The 14661-nt window shown below is 43.1% G+C and overlaps 1 protein-coding gene across 1 annotated transcript in view; it reads right to left on the bottom strand.

Moving 5' to 3' along the window:
• Positions 1–968: 968 nt before the first annotated feature.
• SAMD9L (sterile alpha motif domain containing 9 like) overlaps positions 969–14661 on the bottom strand; it is a 34588-nt gene continuing 20895 nt past the window's right edge. Inside the window, 1 exon segment of the mRNA XM_054564558.1 lies at positions 969–6015. Coding sequence (XP_054420533.1) covers positions 1232–6015 — 4784 coding nt within the window. The 3' untranslated portion in view covers positions 969–1231.

Here is a 14661-nt window from a genome sequence, read left to right as displayed (position 1 = left end):
GGGTCATAGAAACTGGTGAAAGGAACACTGCTAGGAAGAAGGCATCTTGATGACAAGAGGAATTGGGCTCGAAGCCTGGAATTTCTAAGTTACGTTCTAGGGAGATGTAAAGTAGTGGATAAGTAAATATGTATTTATTAATTATTCAATCTAGGTTAGCCTGTGTTTCACCTCATGGGGTACAGATATCTCCTAAAATCCAAGCCCTGGCATGCTGTTCGAGGCCGTTCTGACTGGTGTAAGTTGGGAACAAGCTTCTGGGATGGCATTCCCGGCGCTGGCAAGTTGCGAGCACATATCGCCAGGAGGAAGTCGTCTCATCAGGCAGGGGTTAGAGGGGTCAGTGAGGACTTCCTGGTGCTTGGTTACTCGAACTGAATTGTGATGGAGAAATCAGAAGAGTCATATGCTGAAAATGTTGGATGAAAATAAGGGAATATTTGACAGAACAGCATTCACAAATAGCACATGTGGAGAAGTAGAGAGAGAAAAGAGGAGAGCAAAGGAAAGCAGCCAGAGAGGTGGGATCTGAAGAACAGGTGGAGATGAGACCGTGTTGACAGGTGGCGAGAATGGACAAAGGAACCGCTTCATGTGTAAAGGGAGCAAGAGGATGGATGGGGAGCTCAAGCTCGTGGCTACTTGGTTGTCTTTTTTCTCCTCCCAACTCAAAGCAAGGAATTGAGAGAAGGGCAAGGGCTACGAGGAATTGTGTGTGTGTATGTGTGTATGGAGGGGTAGGTGGAGGATGGGAACAAAATATTTACCTTCCACATAATACATGCGTATCGACACCAAGGCGAGGTAGGCGGCGCTCTGTGTGGATCTCTGGTGGAGTTCAGTAGCTAAGGGGGGGCTTTTCCTCCCTGGTTCTCTTACTTACGTCTCTGCTTCCACAGTGACGGAATAATTCATAACTCAGAAAACACATCAGAGTGATAGAATTAAGACAGCATTTATTGCCCTATAAACAATAATGACATGACCAGTGGATATCAACTGAAACCTCTTAATTAAATATGTTAGTCTGAAAGCGCATCTTTAAAACATTGAAAGCAGACTCTACTGTTGCCAAGCTCTGCTGTGTAGCCATGTTTCATGCCCTACCAAGGCTTATAGTTTATTTGGGGAGATAAAACCAAAATCCGTGAGAGACGTAAGCCAATAATGTCATCACAATGCCATGGCACTAGAGGGAATAAGATCAGAGATAGATATGAATAAAAACATATTATGCCTTCTTACATCCTTCTATACCATATGCTAGAGGGCCTTCAATGGAAAACCCTAGGTAGAACGATACTCTTTCTATGTTGCCACCACTTCTGAGTGGACCCGAGTAAACGGATGTTACTGGTATTTTTATTTTTTTCTTTGTTCCATATTCGATAGAGATTTTCTTGCCTTCAGCCAGGCCAGTGAGAGGACGCAAGAGATCTTTGACTTCTGCGTTTTTCCACACGTCTCCACTCTGCCAGAAGGAATTTATATTTTTTTCTTTACTGAAGTACTGCTCTATCTCGGCTTTGTGAACAAGGCTGTTGAGACCCTTCCTCTTCCCCAGGTAGAAAAGTGTGCTTGCCTGCTTGGACCTGCACATTCTCCTGTACTGTCTATTGAAGGATCTACTTAAGCATGAAACGTACTTTTCCATTAGTTCAGCATCTTCATCTAGCTCTTCATTTTCTGGCCAGAACAGGAGGCAAGCCAAGAAATAAGGATCTGGACATAGATGGTTTAGTTCTACGGATTGTAACACTTCTCGAAGCAGTTTTTTAAGCGTGTTAAGTGGCTTAATGAACTTGGAGTTGGGTTTTAGACAATTGAGAATAATGTTGGCCAAAATAAAATTTTGTTTTTCCTTTGCCAGCCGTTTATTTGGATTTTGCAGCAAGAGGGAAGTGTATTGGTCCACTATGTTTTCCATAGTGTTTGCGGCATCGTCCTGATTTGGGTTAAGATATTCCAGAAGTCCAGAAAACCTGTCTGCTCTCAAGGCTTCTAGGGTTTTCCAGCGATTCTCCTCTAGCAGTAATTGACTCTCTCTGCTCGCTAATGGACCCGAATCCAACAGGCAGAAAATTTCCTTGTATTTACTGAAACAACGACTGATTTTCTTGCTTAATAAGATTTCCACTGTTTCTTTTAGCATATTCCTTGTTTTTAAAAGAACTAAATAATCAGTAAAAAAGTCAAAGCACTTTTTCATATCTGACTGTAAATTTTGTAAGTAGGATGTGAACTTGTTAAGAGCCAAATAATATTCACTTTTTGGGTCTGTAGGAATATTTCCCTTCCCAGATAAAAATTCTGCCATAGGCTTTTTAGATGATTCCTTTTCTTTGTGGAAACAGGGGGTGAGCTGAAGAATCTGAATAGTGTAAAGACCAACTTCTATTTCACCCAAGAAGCCAGCCGTATTATACATGTCGTATTTTCTCTGGGACTTCTGTGGTGACCAGGTCTCTGTTTCAGAATCTTTCCCATCAGTTTGCTCTTGGGATTTTTTGAAAGCTCTTGCTGCATTTTCAGTAGCTTCCAGGAAATGTGTTAGATCCTCAACAGTGATAGCCCTACAGGTTTTGTTTTTATCCAACCACCATTTGATTTCACTTTTGTAGACCTGACCAAGAGTATCTGAGATATAGGAATTTTTAGGTGCTCTCTCCTTGGCCTCATTGGCCCAACAGAGAGCAGTGTTAAAGTCTTTCTCTTTAATGTAGAAATGTCTTGCTAGGGCCTGACAAATAAATGCATTTTGAGGGAACCGAACACTTCCTTGTTTCAAGACCCTTTCCACTTCGTCATTCTGTAGAGCTTCAACTAACGGCGAAAACAGAGTGTCTGTTTCATCTCCATACTCTCTGCGCTGTCTCGTAAGCAGAAGGGTTTGCACGTATTGTTGAAATTTGTCTCTTCCTATTCCAGAAGTATAGAATAAATTCTCTTTTAATAACATCAAGGCAATTTGACACTTACCCAAGTGATAGCTTTCTTCCAGCTCTTTTAGGCAGCAACTGGCAATCAGAGGGTGAATGATGCGCACGCCTGCACATCCCCCATATTCGGCCACTTCTGTGTTTATTAGAAGAGTCGAGTAGGTTCCCATCTTGTCTTCTATGCTCTCAGGCTTCCAGGGCGTATGAATGCATGGGATTCCCAAAAATGTTTCACACTGTGAGACTGAAATTGTAAAATCAGTAACATAAGAGTTGAGTAGAGCCAGGAAAGAAATGAGTTGGGTTTCTTTGCTGTTGGCATCCTGTCCTTTTAGGATATTCTTGACTACATTTTCTATATACGATTTCTTAAAGTTTTCTTTCAAGATCATGAAGGAATAAAAGTTTTCACAGTTCTTATGTTGCTTTTCAATTTCCTCCAGTTTGGCCTCAAAAGCTCTTTGTTCCTTGGGAGAAAGCTGGTGTTTTAGTGCAATGCTGTCTGCTAGTTTTGCACTTTGATCAGGATTCTGGGATCTCATGCAGTTTAAGATAATGACCAGTGTTTTTTCGTATCTCAAACCGTGCGCTACTAAAGTAGATTGGATAGTGTCCTGTAGAATGTAGACGTTTTCCTGATCTTCAAAATCATCCACCAGGAGAAGTACCGGAATGTAATCCTGATGGCTGGTTGCCTTATAGGTAATCAGCTTGAACACTTGCTCTGCAGTTTCTGCAAAATCAGTTCCTTTGTTTTTTAGCACGGCACACCTGAAGTGTTTCTTTAGGTCCCAGAGAACATTCATAGCCAATGTGGTACCCCCACAGCCTGGATGGTGGTAAAGATTGATAATTTTTACAAATACTGGTTTAGGAGACTCTGCCGTACGCTCTATCAGCTCTTTAAGGTTTCCATAATTGTCTCTTTTGACAAAGGCCGAAGAGTAGTTTTCAGAAGAAAAATAGAAGTTCCACCAGCATACTTTGCCACCTCGATAAAAGTGCTCTTCTTTTGTTTTCTTAAATTGTTGGAACTTAGATTCGTTTTTCTCAATATCTGTGTCTTTACACTCATTTTCACAGAGAATTTCCAGTGCGGTCAAGATATCCTCTTCTTTCTTCTCTAAGATGATGGAAGATGATCCACGGGAGGGCAGAAACCTTCTTGGTGACTGAGTGACTGGTTTCAGTTTAAGGATAGTGCTGTTTATCAAATCTAAATTTAAAGTGGAAACACTGTGTCCTGTTAATTCATCTGCAATTGTCAGTCTGGCTTGTAGTAGATCTTTCCATCGTTGATAAATCTGTGAGTTTACACAGATACACAATACACTTTCCATTCCTTTGAGAGCTTGGTAGGAAGCGCAGAAGGTTTCAATGAGTGGATCTCCTGGGCTTTGCACCGGAGAGAGTAATAGAAACACTACCAGAAACTTCCCTTTTGTCATGAGATTTTCATCTGTGAGAAACAAAATCAGTTGTCTGACTCCAGACGCTCTTTCCCTCTGCCATAAATGTGGTTCTTGAGGCTTGTAGCTCTCATCTTTCAAGTCTGATCTGCCATTGCAGAAGATCCAGCTGGGCTGATCATAAAGATTCAGAAGAGAAATTTTCTCCCTTGTGGTAGTTGTCTTTTCCTCATATTGACTTGGGAAGTGAAGATTTGCTACGCGGTCTTTCTGGTAAGCTTTGGCTACCCCCTTGCTCTCGGATTCAGGATCAAAGTCCAACACAGCAAACCATTTAATTTCCTTTAGAAACTCTAGGTTCTTTGTTTGGCTTGGATGGCATTTATTAGTTACAAGAATATACCAATTGTAGTATGAATTATCCAGTGACTCTCGGTTTCCTATGAGAAGTTATACCAGCTTATGACCTTCACTCTCTTTCTTATTTTCCCTTGCCTCAAATTTTTCTTCAGCCTCTTTTCTGGATGCTGCTAGCGACTTTAGTGTTTTAGAAAATGCTTTCAATTTTATATCCCGTTTCTTGACATTGGCCCAGATATCCTTAGAGCTAGCCCCCTCCCTCACAAACAATGAAAGTTCTTCACTTTGCTTCCATGTTCCATTGTCACAGAGATGCATCATAATGTAGAAACACTTTTCTTTACACACAGAGTGTTTTGGAATGACATCTACTTCAATGACAAATCTGTCAGATGGTGTGTTGTCCTGCAGGAGGACTTCCACAAACCTTGGCTCCCGAATGCACTTCCTGGCTTCATTGATCTCACTGTCTTCAAAATACTTTGTGATCATTTCATTGAAGTGGTTAATGAAGCCATCTTTGCTGGTGACTGTCACTCCAACAATTTCTCCATGGGGTTTGTCCTTGACCCCAAAATGGATGGTGCCATTGGTGCGCGAATTCATACAAGCTGATGCGAATCGGAAGACTTCGTTGCTAAATTTCATCCTAATGTCCTTTTCTGTGGCCGTGCCTGGGTTGGTGAGGGCTTTGTACTCATGAGTTGGGTCTATGAGATTGCCTGGTCCTGTTTCAGGTGGTAGAAGGTAATGTTCTATGTAGTGATGGCTGCTCTGGGGCTGATCAAAAGGATGTGGCATGCAAGTCAACTGTTCAGGTTTTCGCTTATTATTTTTTTTGTCTTCAGCGGTTGCTACTTCATTCGAAGCACTTTCTTTCAGAAGAACTGACTGTGGTTCTGTGGAATCTCTGGTCTTGCTGAGATTATGATCAATATTGGATGACGCTGACTTTTGCTCTTCTTTTCTTGTCCGTTGCGTCTTTTCATGGTGTCCTTTTTTGGAGGGTTTTGTATGATCCAATAGTCCAGAATTCTGAGCGTGATTATCCGGGAAACCATGATTCAATCTGTCAAATGCTCGTTTTATCAGAAGTGCTGGGCCCCGTGGTAGTCCCATGTCTCTAAGATCCTTTTCAGTTGATTCTGACAGGACTAATCCTGTCACTTCTTCTACGAACAGCATCTGTCCATATTTTTCATCAATGTTAAGGTCTTTGGTCACCCATTGTTTCACGTGCTCTTTGTTCCAGTCTTTGGTCGCTTCAGGTAGATTTACTTGTTCACTCATATCACAGCTGCAACCTTCTTCCTTGGAAAAAGTAATACGGTAAGTATTTAATATGATACTTCCTCATTAAAATCACAGTCAATTATATATATATTTGTATATATATATATATATAAAATGCCACATAAACAAACACATAAAATATTGTTCAAGGTTGATTCTTGAAACTGCTTGGTACTTAATTCTAACTGTTTTATAGTTCCCATTAGTGCTCTTGTTTCCTAGATGATTCTAATTGTGGTTACAAAATAAGCAGTAGCTGCCTACTAGCATGACACAGCCCCGTATCCTTATTTTGCCCTTTCAAGCTTCATGTAGTTAAAGTTGTTTTTTGTTTTGGGGGGTTTTTTTGTACTCAAAACCAGGATCTTAAATAATAGAGAAACTGGTTCCCAAGTCTGAACATTGCAAATTAAAATACAATCCTGTGTTAGTGGAGGTGGGTTGGAGAATAGTAAACTTCATTGGCAGCTAGGAAGCTGGCCATTTTTCTTACATGGTAACAAGGCCGTGTAAGGTAAACTCATCAGCTGTTGTGTTTTGGAACTCAAGGTGTTTGGCCAATGATAGCTGGAGCTTTGGGGGATGTGGTAGCAAAATGTTAGGTACTTGATTTTGGTTGGCTGATTCTTGTGGCATTCAGAGGCATTTTGGAGTTAACTGAAGTTCAAAGTTGCCTGGCCTGCCTGAAATTAGAAAAAGAAAGTAGCATGCATTTTTAACTTCGTTTAAAATGTTTTAGCCTAAATTATGGATATGAGACTAATGAAGATTCTACAATTATGCACTTTGTTAAACTGCAAGAGCTGAGTATCCTTGAGCGCCCCAGATTAAGTATCCTAAACCTTGGCCCCACATTAGAATCCCTGTGGACTCCACACTGGAGACTCTGATTAATTTATAGAGGGACTGAAGTGGAGTTGAGGCATTAGTACTTCTCAAAAATTTTCCAGAGAATTCTATTGTACCGATACGGTTTAGAGCAATTCTCAAAATGTAGTCTCTGAATTAGCAAAAAGCATCAGCCCTACGTGGAAGCTTGCTAGAAACGTAAATTTTCAGGCTCCAACCCTGACCTACTGCTCCTACCCCAAATCAGATTAAAAACATGAATCAATAATGTGTTTAAATAAGGGAAAATGAGACAGTAAAAGTATTATAAGGATAGCCTAAAAGCATTAAGGACCAACAGAACAAAATATTATATAAACAGAAGAAATACAAACATTTAAAAAGCTTTTAACTTTTTAAAGTGAAAGACTTAAGGGACTAGGTTTTTAAAACGTTTAGTGCATAACCAGTCACAAAGCGTAGCCAGGCTGAAAAGTTGACCCGCCAGTGTGGCATTGCTTGCAAAAGCTTCCTGGTAAGGCCTCCCGGAGGTCAAATGTGAACAATGAGCTAACTGAGGCCTCAGCCTGCAGCCCTCTGACTGGCCAGAGGAGAAAGCCATGCTTGTCATTTATGGTGTGACTCTCATCAACTTACCAAATCCTGTACCCTGTCTACAGGTGCGTCTCCACTGTGTGTAGAAGCTTCTTCTTTCCTTGATGGAGCTAGCCTTGGTGCCTTAGTGCCTCAAATCCTCTTAAGTCACACTGAGTTCAGTGGGCAGGGCGCTGAGTCTGTTAGCAGGACTTTAAGCCCCTGGGAAAAATGGACATTATACAAAGATGGTCAATGCTGTTTACTTACAGTGTAGATGGAAGAGGTTCTAGAGGTTTTACCAAAATCAGTGCATACATTGTTACCTGAGATAAAAATTATTTTACCTTGAATTGTGTTATTTATTCATTCATTCACCTGTTGTTTATTGACCACCTATTATGTACCAAGTATTAATTGAGCACCTGCTAGGCATCATGCTCAAGAAAAATAGTGGAAACCAGAAGAAATGCAAAGTTCCTTCATAGTACTTACAATCCAATGGAGGAAAACACACGCACACCCCCCACCCACCCACACTCGCTCACTCAAAAGTCTTTATCAGAGTGACAAGTTGTGATAAGTGCTTTGTGTAAGACACATAAGGGGCAGAGGACTGAGACCTGTGAGGAGGAGGGGAGTATTACTTGGAGCACAGTGGGGACATTGTGCAGGTGAAGTTAAAGGATGGCTGCTAGAGTAGGGTGTGAGGCAGGCGGGGGGAGAAAGCGGAGGAGACAAATTAGGGCATAAGAAATAGTGCCTGGTAGACCACCAAAGGCCTGTCTGGTGGGTCTAAGGAGTATTGGTGAGGTGGTGCTCCAACCGCAGCAGCCAGGTCCTGGTCCTGCCAAAGGGAATTCTGGGCAGAGGGCATCACAGACCAGTAGATGTCCCCCTGACCCTGGGGTCCCGGGAGGCTCCTCCCTGATCCTCCTGTCTGCCCTGCAGCGGCCCTAACTGTCAACTCAGCTAAGAGTCGAAGGAGAGGCTCTGCCTTACCTGTTTATGAGCACTATATGTAGCCAATAGTGTAAGCAGTTATTAATGACCGTATCCCTAATGAAAGATGTTTTGAAGTGAGTGGGAGAAAAGGCAGAATAAAAAATAGGACGACCATGTTATTTTAACCTTCAGTGTTCAACTATTTCATACTTTGAGAATTTGCTGAATATTTGTTTTTTATACATTTTAATATATTGGGTTGGCCAAAAAGTCTGTGTAGTTTTTTTTCCATAAGACAAAAGACGTTTTTCATTTTCACCAATAACTTTATTGATTTGGATATTTTAAAAATTATATTTTAGTGATGATGCAATTACAGGAGCCCCAATATTTCCCCCTTACTCCCCAGTAGCCCTATTTTCTTCGGTAATAAAGCACCCCGCTCTTGAATTCATGTCTGTGGTTCATGCATATAAGTTCTTTGGCTTATTAGATTTCCTATACTGTTATTAACACACCCCTGTCAGTTTTGTACCTACCGGTTTGTACTTCTTTTTTAAAAAAAGATTTTATTTATTTATTTTTAGAGAGGGGTAAGGGAGGGAGAAAGAGAGGGAGAGAAACATCAATGTGTGGTTGCCTCTCACGTGACCCCCACTGGGGTCTTTGCCCACAACCCAGGCATGAGCCCCGGCTGGGAATCGAACCAGGGACCCTTTGGTTCACAGGCCAGCATGTAATTCACTGAGCCATACCAGCCTGGGCAGCCAGGGGTCCTTCTTAATCCCTGTACCTTTCTCCCCATTCTCCCCCAGGCACATGCCTGGGTCGTGGGCCAGCTCCCCAGTAGGGGGTGAGTGAGGGGCAACCACACACTGACGTTTCTCTCCCTCTCTTTCTCCCTCCCTTCCCCCCTGTCTAAATAAACAAAGTATTTTTTTAAAGGGATAATCTGGATCCAGAGGCACATACATAAGGCTACCACCATGTGAACAGGAAGGCAGAGATCGGGGAGGTGCCTCTATAAGCCAAGGAATGCCAGAGGTTGCCAACACACCACCAGAAGCGAGGGGACAGGCCTGGAGCACATTCTTCCTCACAGCCCTCAGCCCTGCAATTCCCAGAAGGAACCGCCCAATTCCCAGATCTGGAAGACATCCAGCCTCCAGAGCTGCGGAGCAATGCATTTTTGTTGTTCAAGCTACTCAGTGCGGTGCTTTGTTACAGCAGCCCTGGGAGACTCTCAGAACCACCGATAGTTAAAAGCCTTCCATCATCCCTGATTCAAATGTTTTACCACGGTCTCCTCCCCTTAAACTCACTATCATTAGTGCTCAAACTCTTAATATTTCTTTAACACCAAGACCTTTAGTCCATTGATCCTATTACTTTCTCACTTTTCTTCACACCCTCGCCCATTCGAATCTATTTTCAACACAGCAGCCAACATGATCCTGTTTAAATTTAAGTGTAATCATGTTACACTTGTGTTCACTGTCCTGAGGCTTACAAAGTCCTTTAAGAACATCATCTGAATGGAATTTAAATCCTGAAAATAGGCTGGCCTATTTTTTTAAACAGCAGGGACCCTTATACTTGTCGGAATCTACCTAGTGTATGTAAATAAAGAAGGGGCAGTTGTGATTAGGAAAAAAAGGTCATGAGTAAATTGTGTCTCCTTTCGGCCACCCTGTTTTCCCATTCATGGTGTAGGGGAATTGGACCAGAACCAGAACTGCCTTGGCGGTGGTGGTTTTTCTTCTGCTTCTTCAGGTGGGTAAGGGTGTTGCTCTGGGTAGAGCTGGGGAGAAAACCTCCTCCTTAGCTCCTTTAGTTTGTTCTGGGAACATTTGGAACCCCGGAGTTCCCCTTATGACTACTTACTTTCAGAATTTATTTCCTAAAAACTTTAATTCCCGTCTGGGGGGCATCTGGAAGGTGAAACCAGCAAAGGGGCCCAGCCCCATCCATCGGAGGCCGGGCCTTAGCAGCCCGCAGGTGTCCTGACCTGCAGGGAGGGATCCCGGCATTGCTGGCTGGGGACCAGCGGGCCCACGCCCTGCTCTGCCCTTCAGAACTGAAACTGCCCGGCAAGTTAGTTTCATTTTACGAAGTGCCCTTTAAAATGAGGTGTTACTTCACATAGTCTCTGTCCAAGCTAGTTATGAAGGAAAGCCTTAAATGAAATATTTAAACTTTGGAGGGTTTAATCTTTAACTAGATGGAAACTTTTGATATCATCTTAAGTTATATAATAGGACGGAGAGTGGCATAGCTGGGCTTGGCTATGTTAGATTAGTTGCGTTTCCTTAAGAATTTGTAACAGTCATATTCCGGAAAACACCTCCAAGGAAGTAAAGATGTAGGCAGAACAGACGCAGTCCCTTCCCAGTTTTGCCTGAGGATGTAGTTTTTGGGAATCTGTTATATGAAAAAAATTATATCCCAGCAAATTAGTATGCAGTGGATTGGCCTGTTGCTACAGGAACGGTTTGTGGGACATGCTTTCCCCTTAACTTTGTACTATGAAAATTTTCAAACCTGCTGAAGATTGGGAAGAAAGGTGAAAGGAACATGTTTCACCTAGCACATCTCTTCCATTGTTAAATATTTTAATAAAATACGTAAACAACCACAAATATGTAGCCAGCATTCTTTCTTTCTGTCTCTTCTTCCACATTCCATGTGCCCAATGCGTCTATATCCACACTTGTTCAATGTGGTACAAAGCCTGTAAGTTAAATCTTCAAAATATGTCCAGCATCTGACCACTGGCCACCACTTCCACCTCTACCGCCTGGCCCAAGCCCCATCTTCTCTTCCTGGGTTACAGGAGTAGCACCCTCACTAGTGTCCCTCTTGCTGTTACTGATCCCTTTGGGACTTGGAACATAGCAGCCAGAGTGAGCCTGTCCGAATGTAAATAACGTACCAATGTCCTGGTCAGTCCCTCCCAGCGGCTTTCCATTTGACTGAGAGTGAAAGCCAAGCTCGTGGCGAACTCAAGGCCTCACAGGACCCTGCACCCTGTTACGCCATCTAACTTTTATTTCTCTCTCTAAATCCTGCCCAGCCCCCTGATTTCCGTGTTGCTCGTCGCAGGCAGTGCCTGCTCCTGCTTCTGGCACTGCACTTGTTTCCTCTCCCTGCAATGTCCTTGGATACCACGCGGCTCACGGCTGCACTGCACGCAGGCCTCTAGCCAAATGTCTCCTCCTCACAGACGCACTGCTTGGCCCGCCTACGGAAAACTGCATCCCGTCTCCCAACGTTTACTTTCCCTCTTCCTTCTTTAAAAAAAAACCTGCTTAGAACTTATCAGAATCAAATGTTCCATGGAGTTTTACCAATTTGTCTTGTTTATTCTCTGTCCATCCATTATTCTGTGTCTTTCATGAGAATGAGAAGTTTTGTGTGTGTTGTTCACTGTGTTACAGTGCCCAGCACACAGTAGCTCTTTAACAAAAATTTATCTGATGAGCAACATATTTTTATAGTAGTTAAAGATAATGAATTTTCGAAAAGCCTTGAATTAGCGATGCCTGTAGGGCAAAGGAGCAGGGCAGTTATTTCATTTGGCTTAAATTCCAGACAGAAATCTGGAGCGATCTCTACTGCGCTGCTTGGTAGGCCAGAACTAACTCTCACTTCAGTCATCTGGTAACAAAGACGGAAAGGGCACTTTTTATCAAAAGGAAAGGGACGTTAATAAATGAGTCCTCCTGCAGTCCTTCTAGGTGCCCCCGTTTCATAATATCCCGCAGCAATCTTCTGCTTTGTCTCTAAACGAGGCCCTGACTCCCGCTGGGTTTTCCCCAGAGGAGGTCCCTCTGTGCGGCAGGTCCTCGGTGTCAGAGCCTGGGCGCCTCTGCTGCTTCCAGCTGCTGCCCCTGCACAGGGAGGCTGAGGCTGGTGAGGGGCGTGCCCCCTTCCGCAGACACACTCTGGTCAGGTCTGAGGATGCAGTACCTCCCTTCGCCTGAGTTCGCGTTCAGTGATTTAACCGTTCACCCCTCTCAGGACACCTTAAAGACTCTGAGGACGGAGGCAGATTTTCTCTTTCGGTTTCAGCCAGTGATTACAATGTTCAAAGAGGGCTCAACGTTCCACAGCTGGAGCAGCCCGTCAGGACATTTCCGCTGCAGGCCGTCCCTTTTTCTTACAGCTCTTTGGCTCCTACATAGCTGGAGCCTCATTGTGTGCTATGTCCCACGTAGGGGCTGCCACATGGGGAACTCTGTGCCCCCTACAAGGTGACAGCGTTCTCTCACTTCCTTTTGGTCAGATCTGCTAATAGATACCAGGGAGATAAAAAACACTCTTCTCTGATAATGTCACTGACATTTATTCCCCCAAATCGGGAGCTTCCTCCCTGTTAGAAGGAAAAATTAACAATGTCTTGGTTCAGTATATCTAGTAAACTTTTCAGTAATACCCTTGGACTGATAATAGTGTCAAAACTGTCTCAACCCCCTTCCCCTCCACATGGTAACAGTTGTGAACAATGACTTGAATCTATTATATTCAGTTATGCTTTTGAAATAGTTTGTATTTTATCAGCTTTAAGAGAATCTGCATGTATGTTGTTGGAGCTGAGTAAAAATCAGCATCACCGTGACCGGTGTGGACGAATTTTGAGAGTGACCTGACAGAACACTTGGCTTCCTACGGGCCCTCAGCCTCCTGTTTTAAAACAATTGTGAACATAAATCTTACTGTTAGTAGTAACATTAATGATTGGCAAAGGATCAGCAGGATGCCATTCTGGAGTGGTTATTTTTTCTCTCTTTATTTGTTTAGATATGTAGGTATTGCACAAGAAGTACCAAATTAGCAGTGTTACTAGGGACAAGTCCTGGTTCCCACCCACCCTCACCTGGGGGAGGGTCCTCAGCAGCCCTCCGGACACCCGTGCCCTGAGAGATTGTTCTGCTTGGCAGGACTCTTGCAGTTGATAAGACGGGGAAGATACTTCAGGAATCCTGGTTCTTGCCCAGGAGTACTTACACTCACCTTTAATTGTCTGCAAAGTGAAACTTAACCCAAACAAGTTAAGTTTCATTTCCTGTAGTTGGTTTTCATTTCAGCAATTTGTTTAACTTAGTGTTTATACTTAGGGTTTAACTAAATTGGTGTATCAGGTGAATTTGAAAGAAACACTTACATGAGAGAATAGCCTCTGCAGTGTATCCTTGATGAAATTTAAAACTGTTACAGAACCAAAGTGGAGTTCAGCTGCCCACTGCCACCAATAGGCAAATTCTAGAGACAGAATCTGGTGAGAAAGAAAGAGGTTTTTATTCAAATGCTGCACCATCTGGGAGAATGGCAGACTCTTGTCTCAAAGCCCATCTCCTCCAGGAAACCCAGAGAACAGCCCGGCCATCATCATCCAGACCAAAACTTAGGCAGTGTCCAGAGTTCCTTCTCCCGTTTATAGTACCATACTTTGGGAATCACAGGCAGCCACCGAGAGGTCATCCAGGCAGCTCGGCTTTTCTCACAGCCACTGCCCAGCTTCTGGCTCCCTTTTGGAACCCACCTGTGGGGCCAGCACCACCACTGGTAATGTGGATTCCAGGTCCAGATGGTTCCACAAATGCACTGGCAAGTACGTTTACAAGATGGTTAAGAGAGTGCCCTTTCCTTCCCTTGGTATGATATTATTTTTGGGTGTTGGCAGGGCCAGGTACTTTCTCAAAATGCCCAGATACTTCCTGAACTTCCGCTCCCTCCAGGAGGACCCATCCCACCACCGATTCCTTCTTTTCTTCAGGCTAGATTGACGGGTCTCTCTGGTCTCGCACCTAACCCTGCCGTCATACTGCCCTCTAAGGAGCATGTGCCTGCCTTTCCCTGGTTCCACCCCCAATCAGGTGCTGTAAGGGCATAGGAGAGCTGCCTCCCACTATTCAGTTGTCTCACTAGCCTTGCGTGTGCTCAGTGCAATGCTTCCTTTTGTCACTGTCTTGCCCGGGTGCAGGGGATCTGCCACTGGGCTATCGGTATTGAAACTTTTAATCTGAAGTTAACATAAAACAGAAATTTGTATAATTGCACATAACCTTGGTTCCTTCACAATCTTTAACCTTATATTTTTTAACTTATTCTCGTTGTTTCTCTAATCATCTTTCACACTCCGTACACAAACAAAAACATTCTCATCACCCTAAGTACATTTTAAAAAGTTAGCTTCAGTTAAATATATTGATATGTATTTTACCCTTTTGTATTTCTAATTAATCTCATTTTTTACAAGTAATAATCTGTGTACAAACACATGTATTTATATA

Source organism: Pteronotus mesoamericanus, unplaced genomic scaffold, assembly GCF_021234165.1.
Source record: "Pteronotus mesoamericanus isolate MK-2021 breed Mesoamerican mustached bat unplaced genomic scaffold, CSHL_Meso_final scaffold_85, whole genome shotgun sequence".
NCBI lineage: Eukaryota > Metazoa > Chordata > Mammalia > Chiroptera > Mormoopidae > Pteronotus > Pteronotus mesoamericanus.
This window is presented reverse-complemented; position numbering and strand designations above follow the sequence as displayed.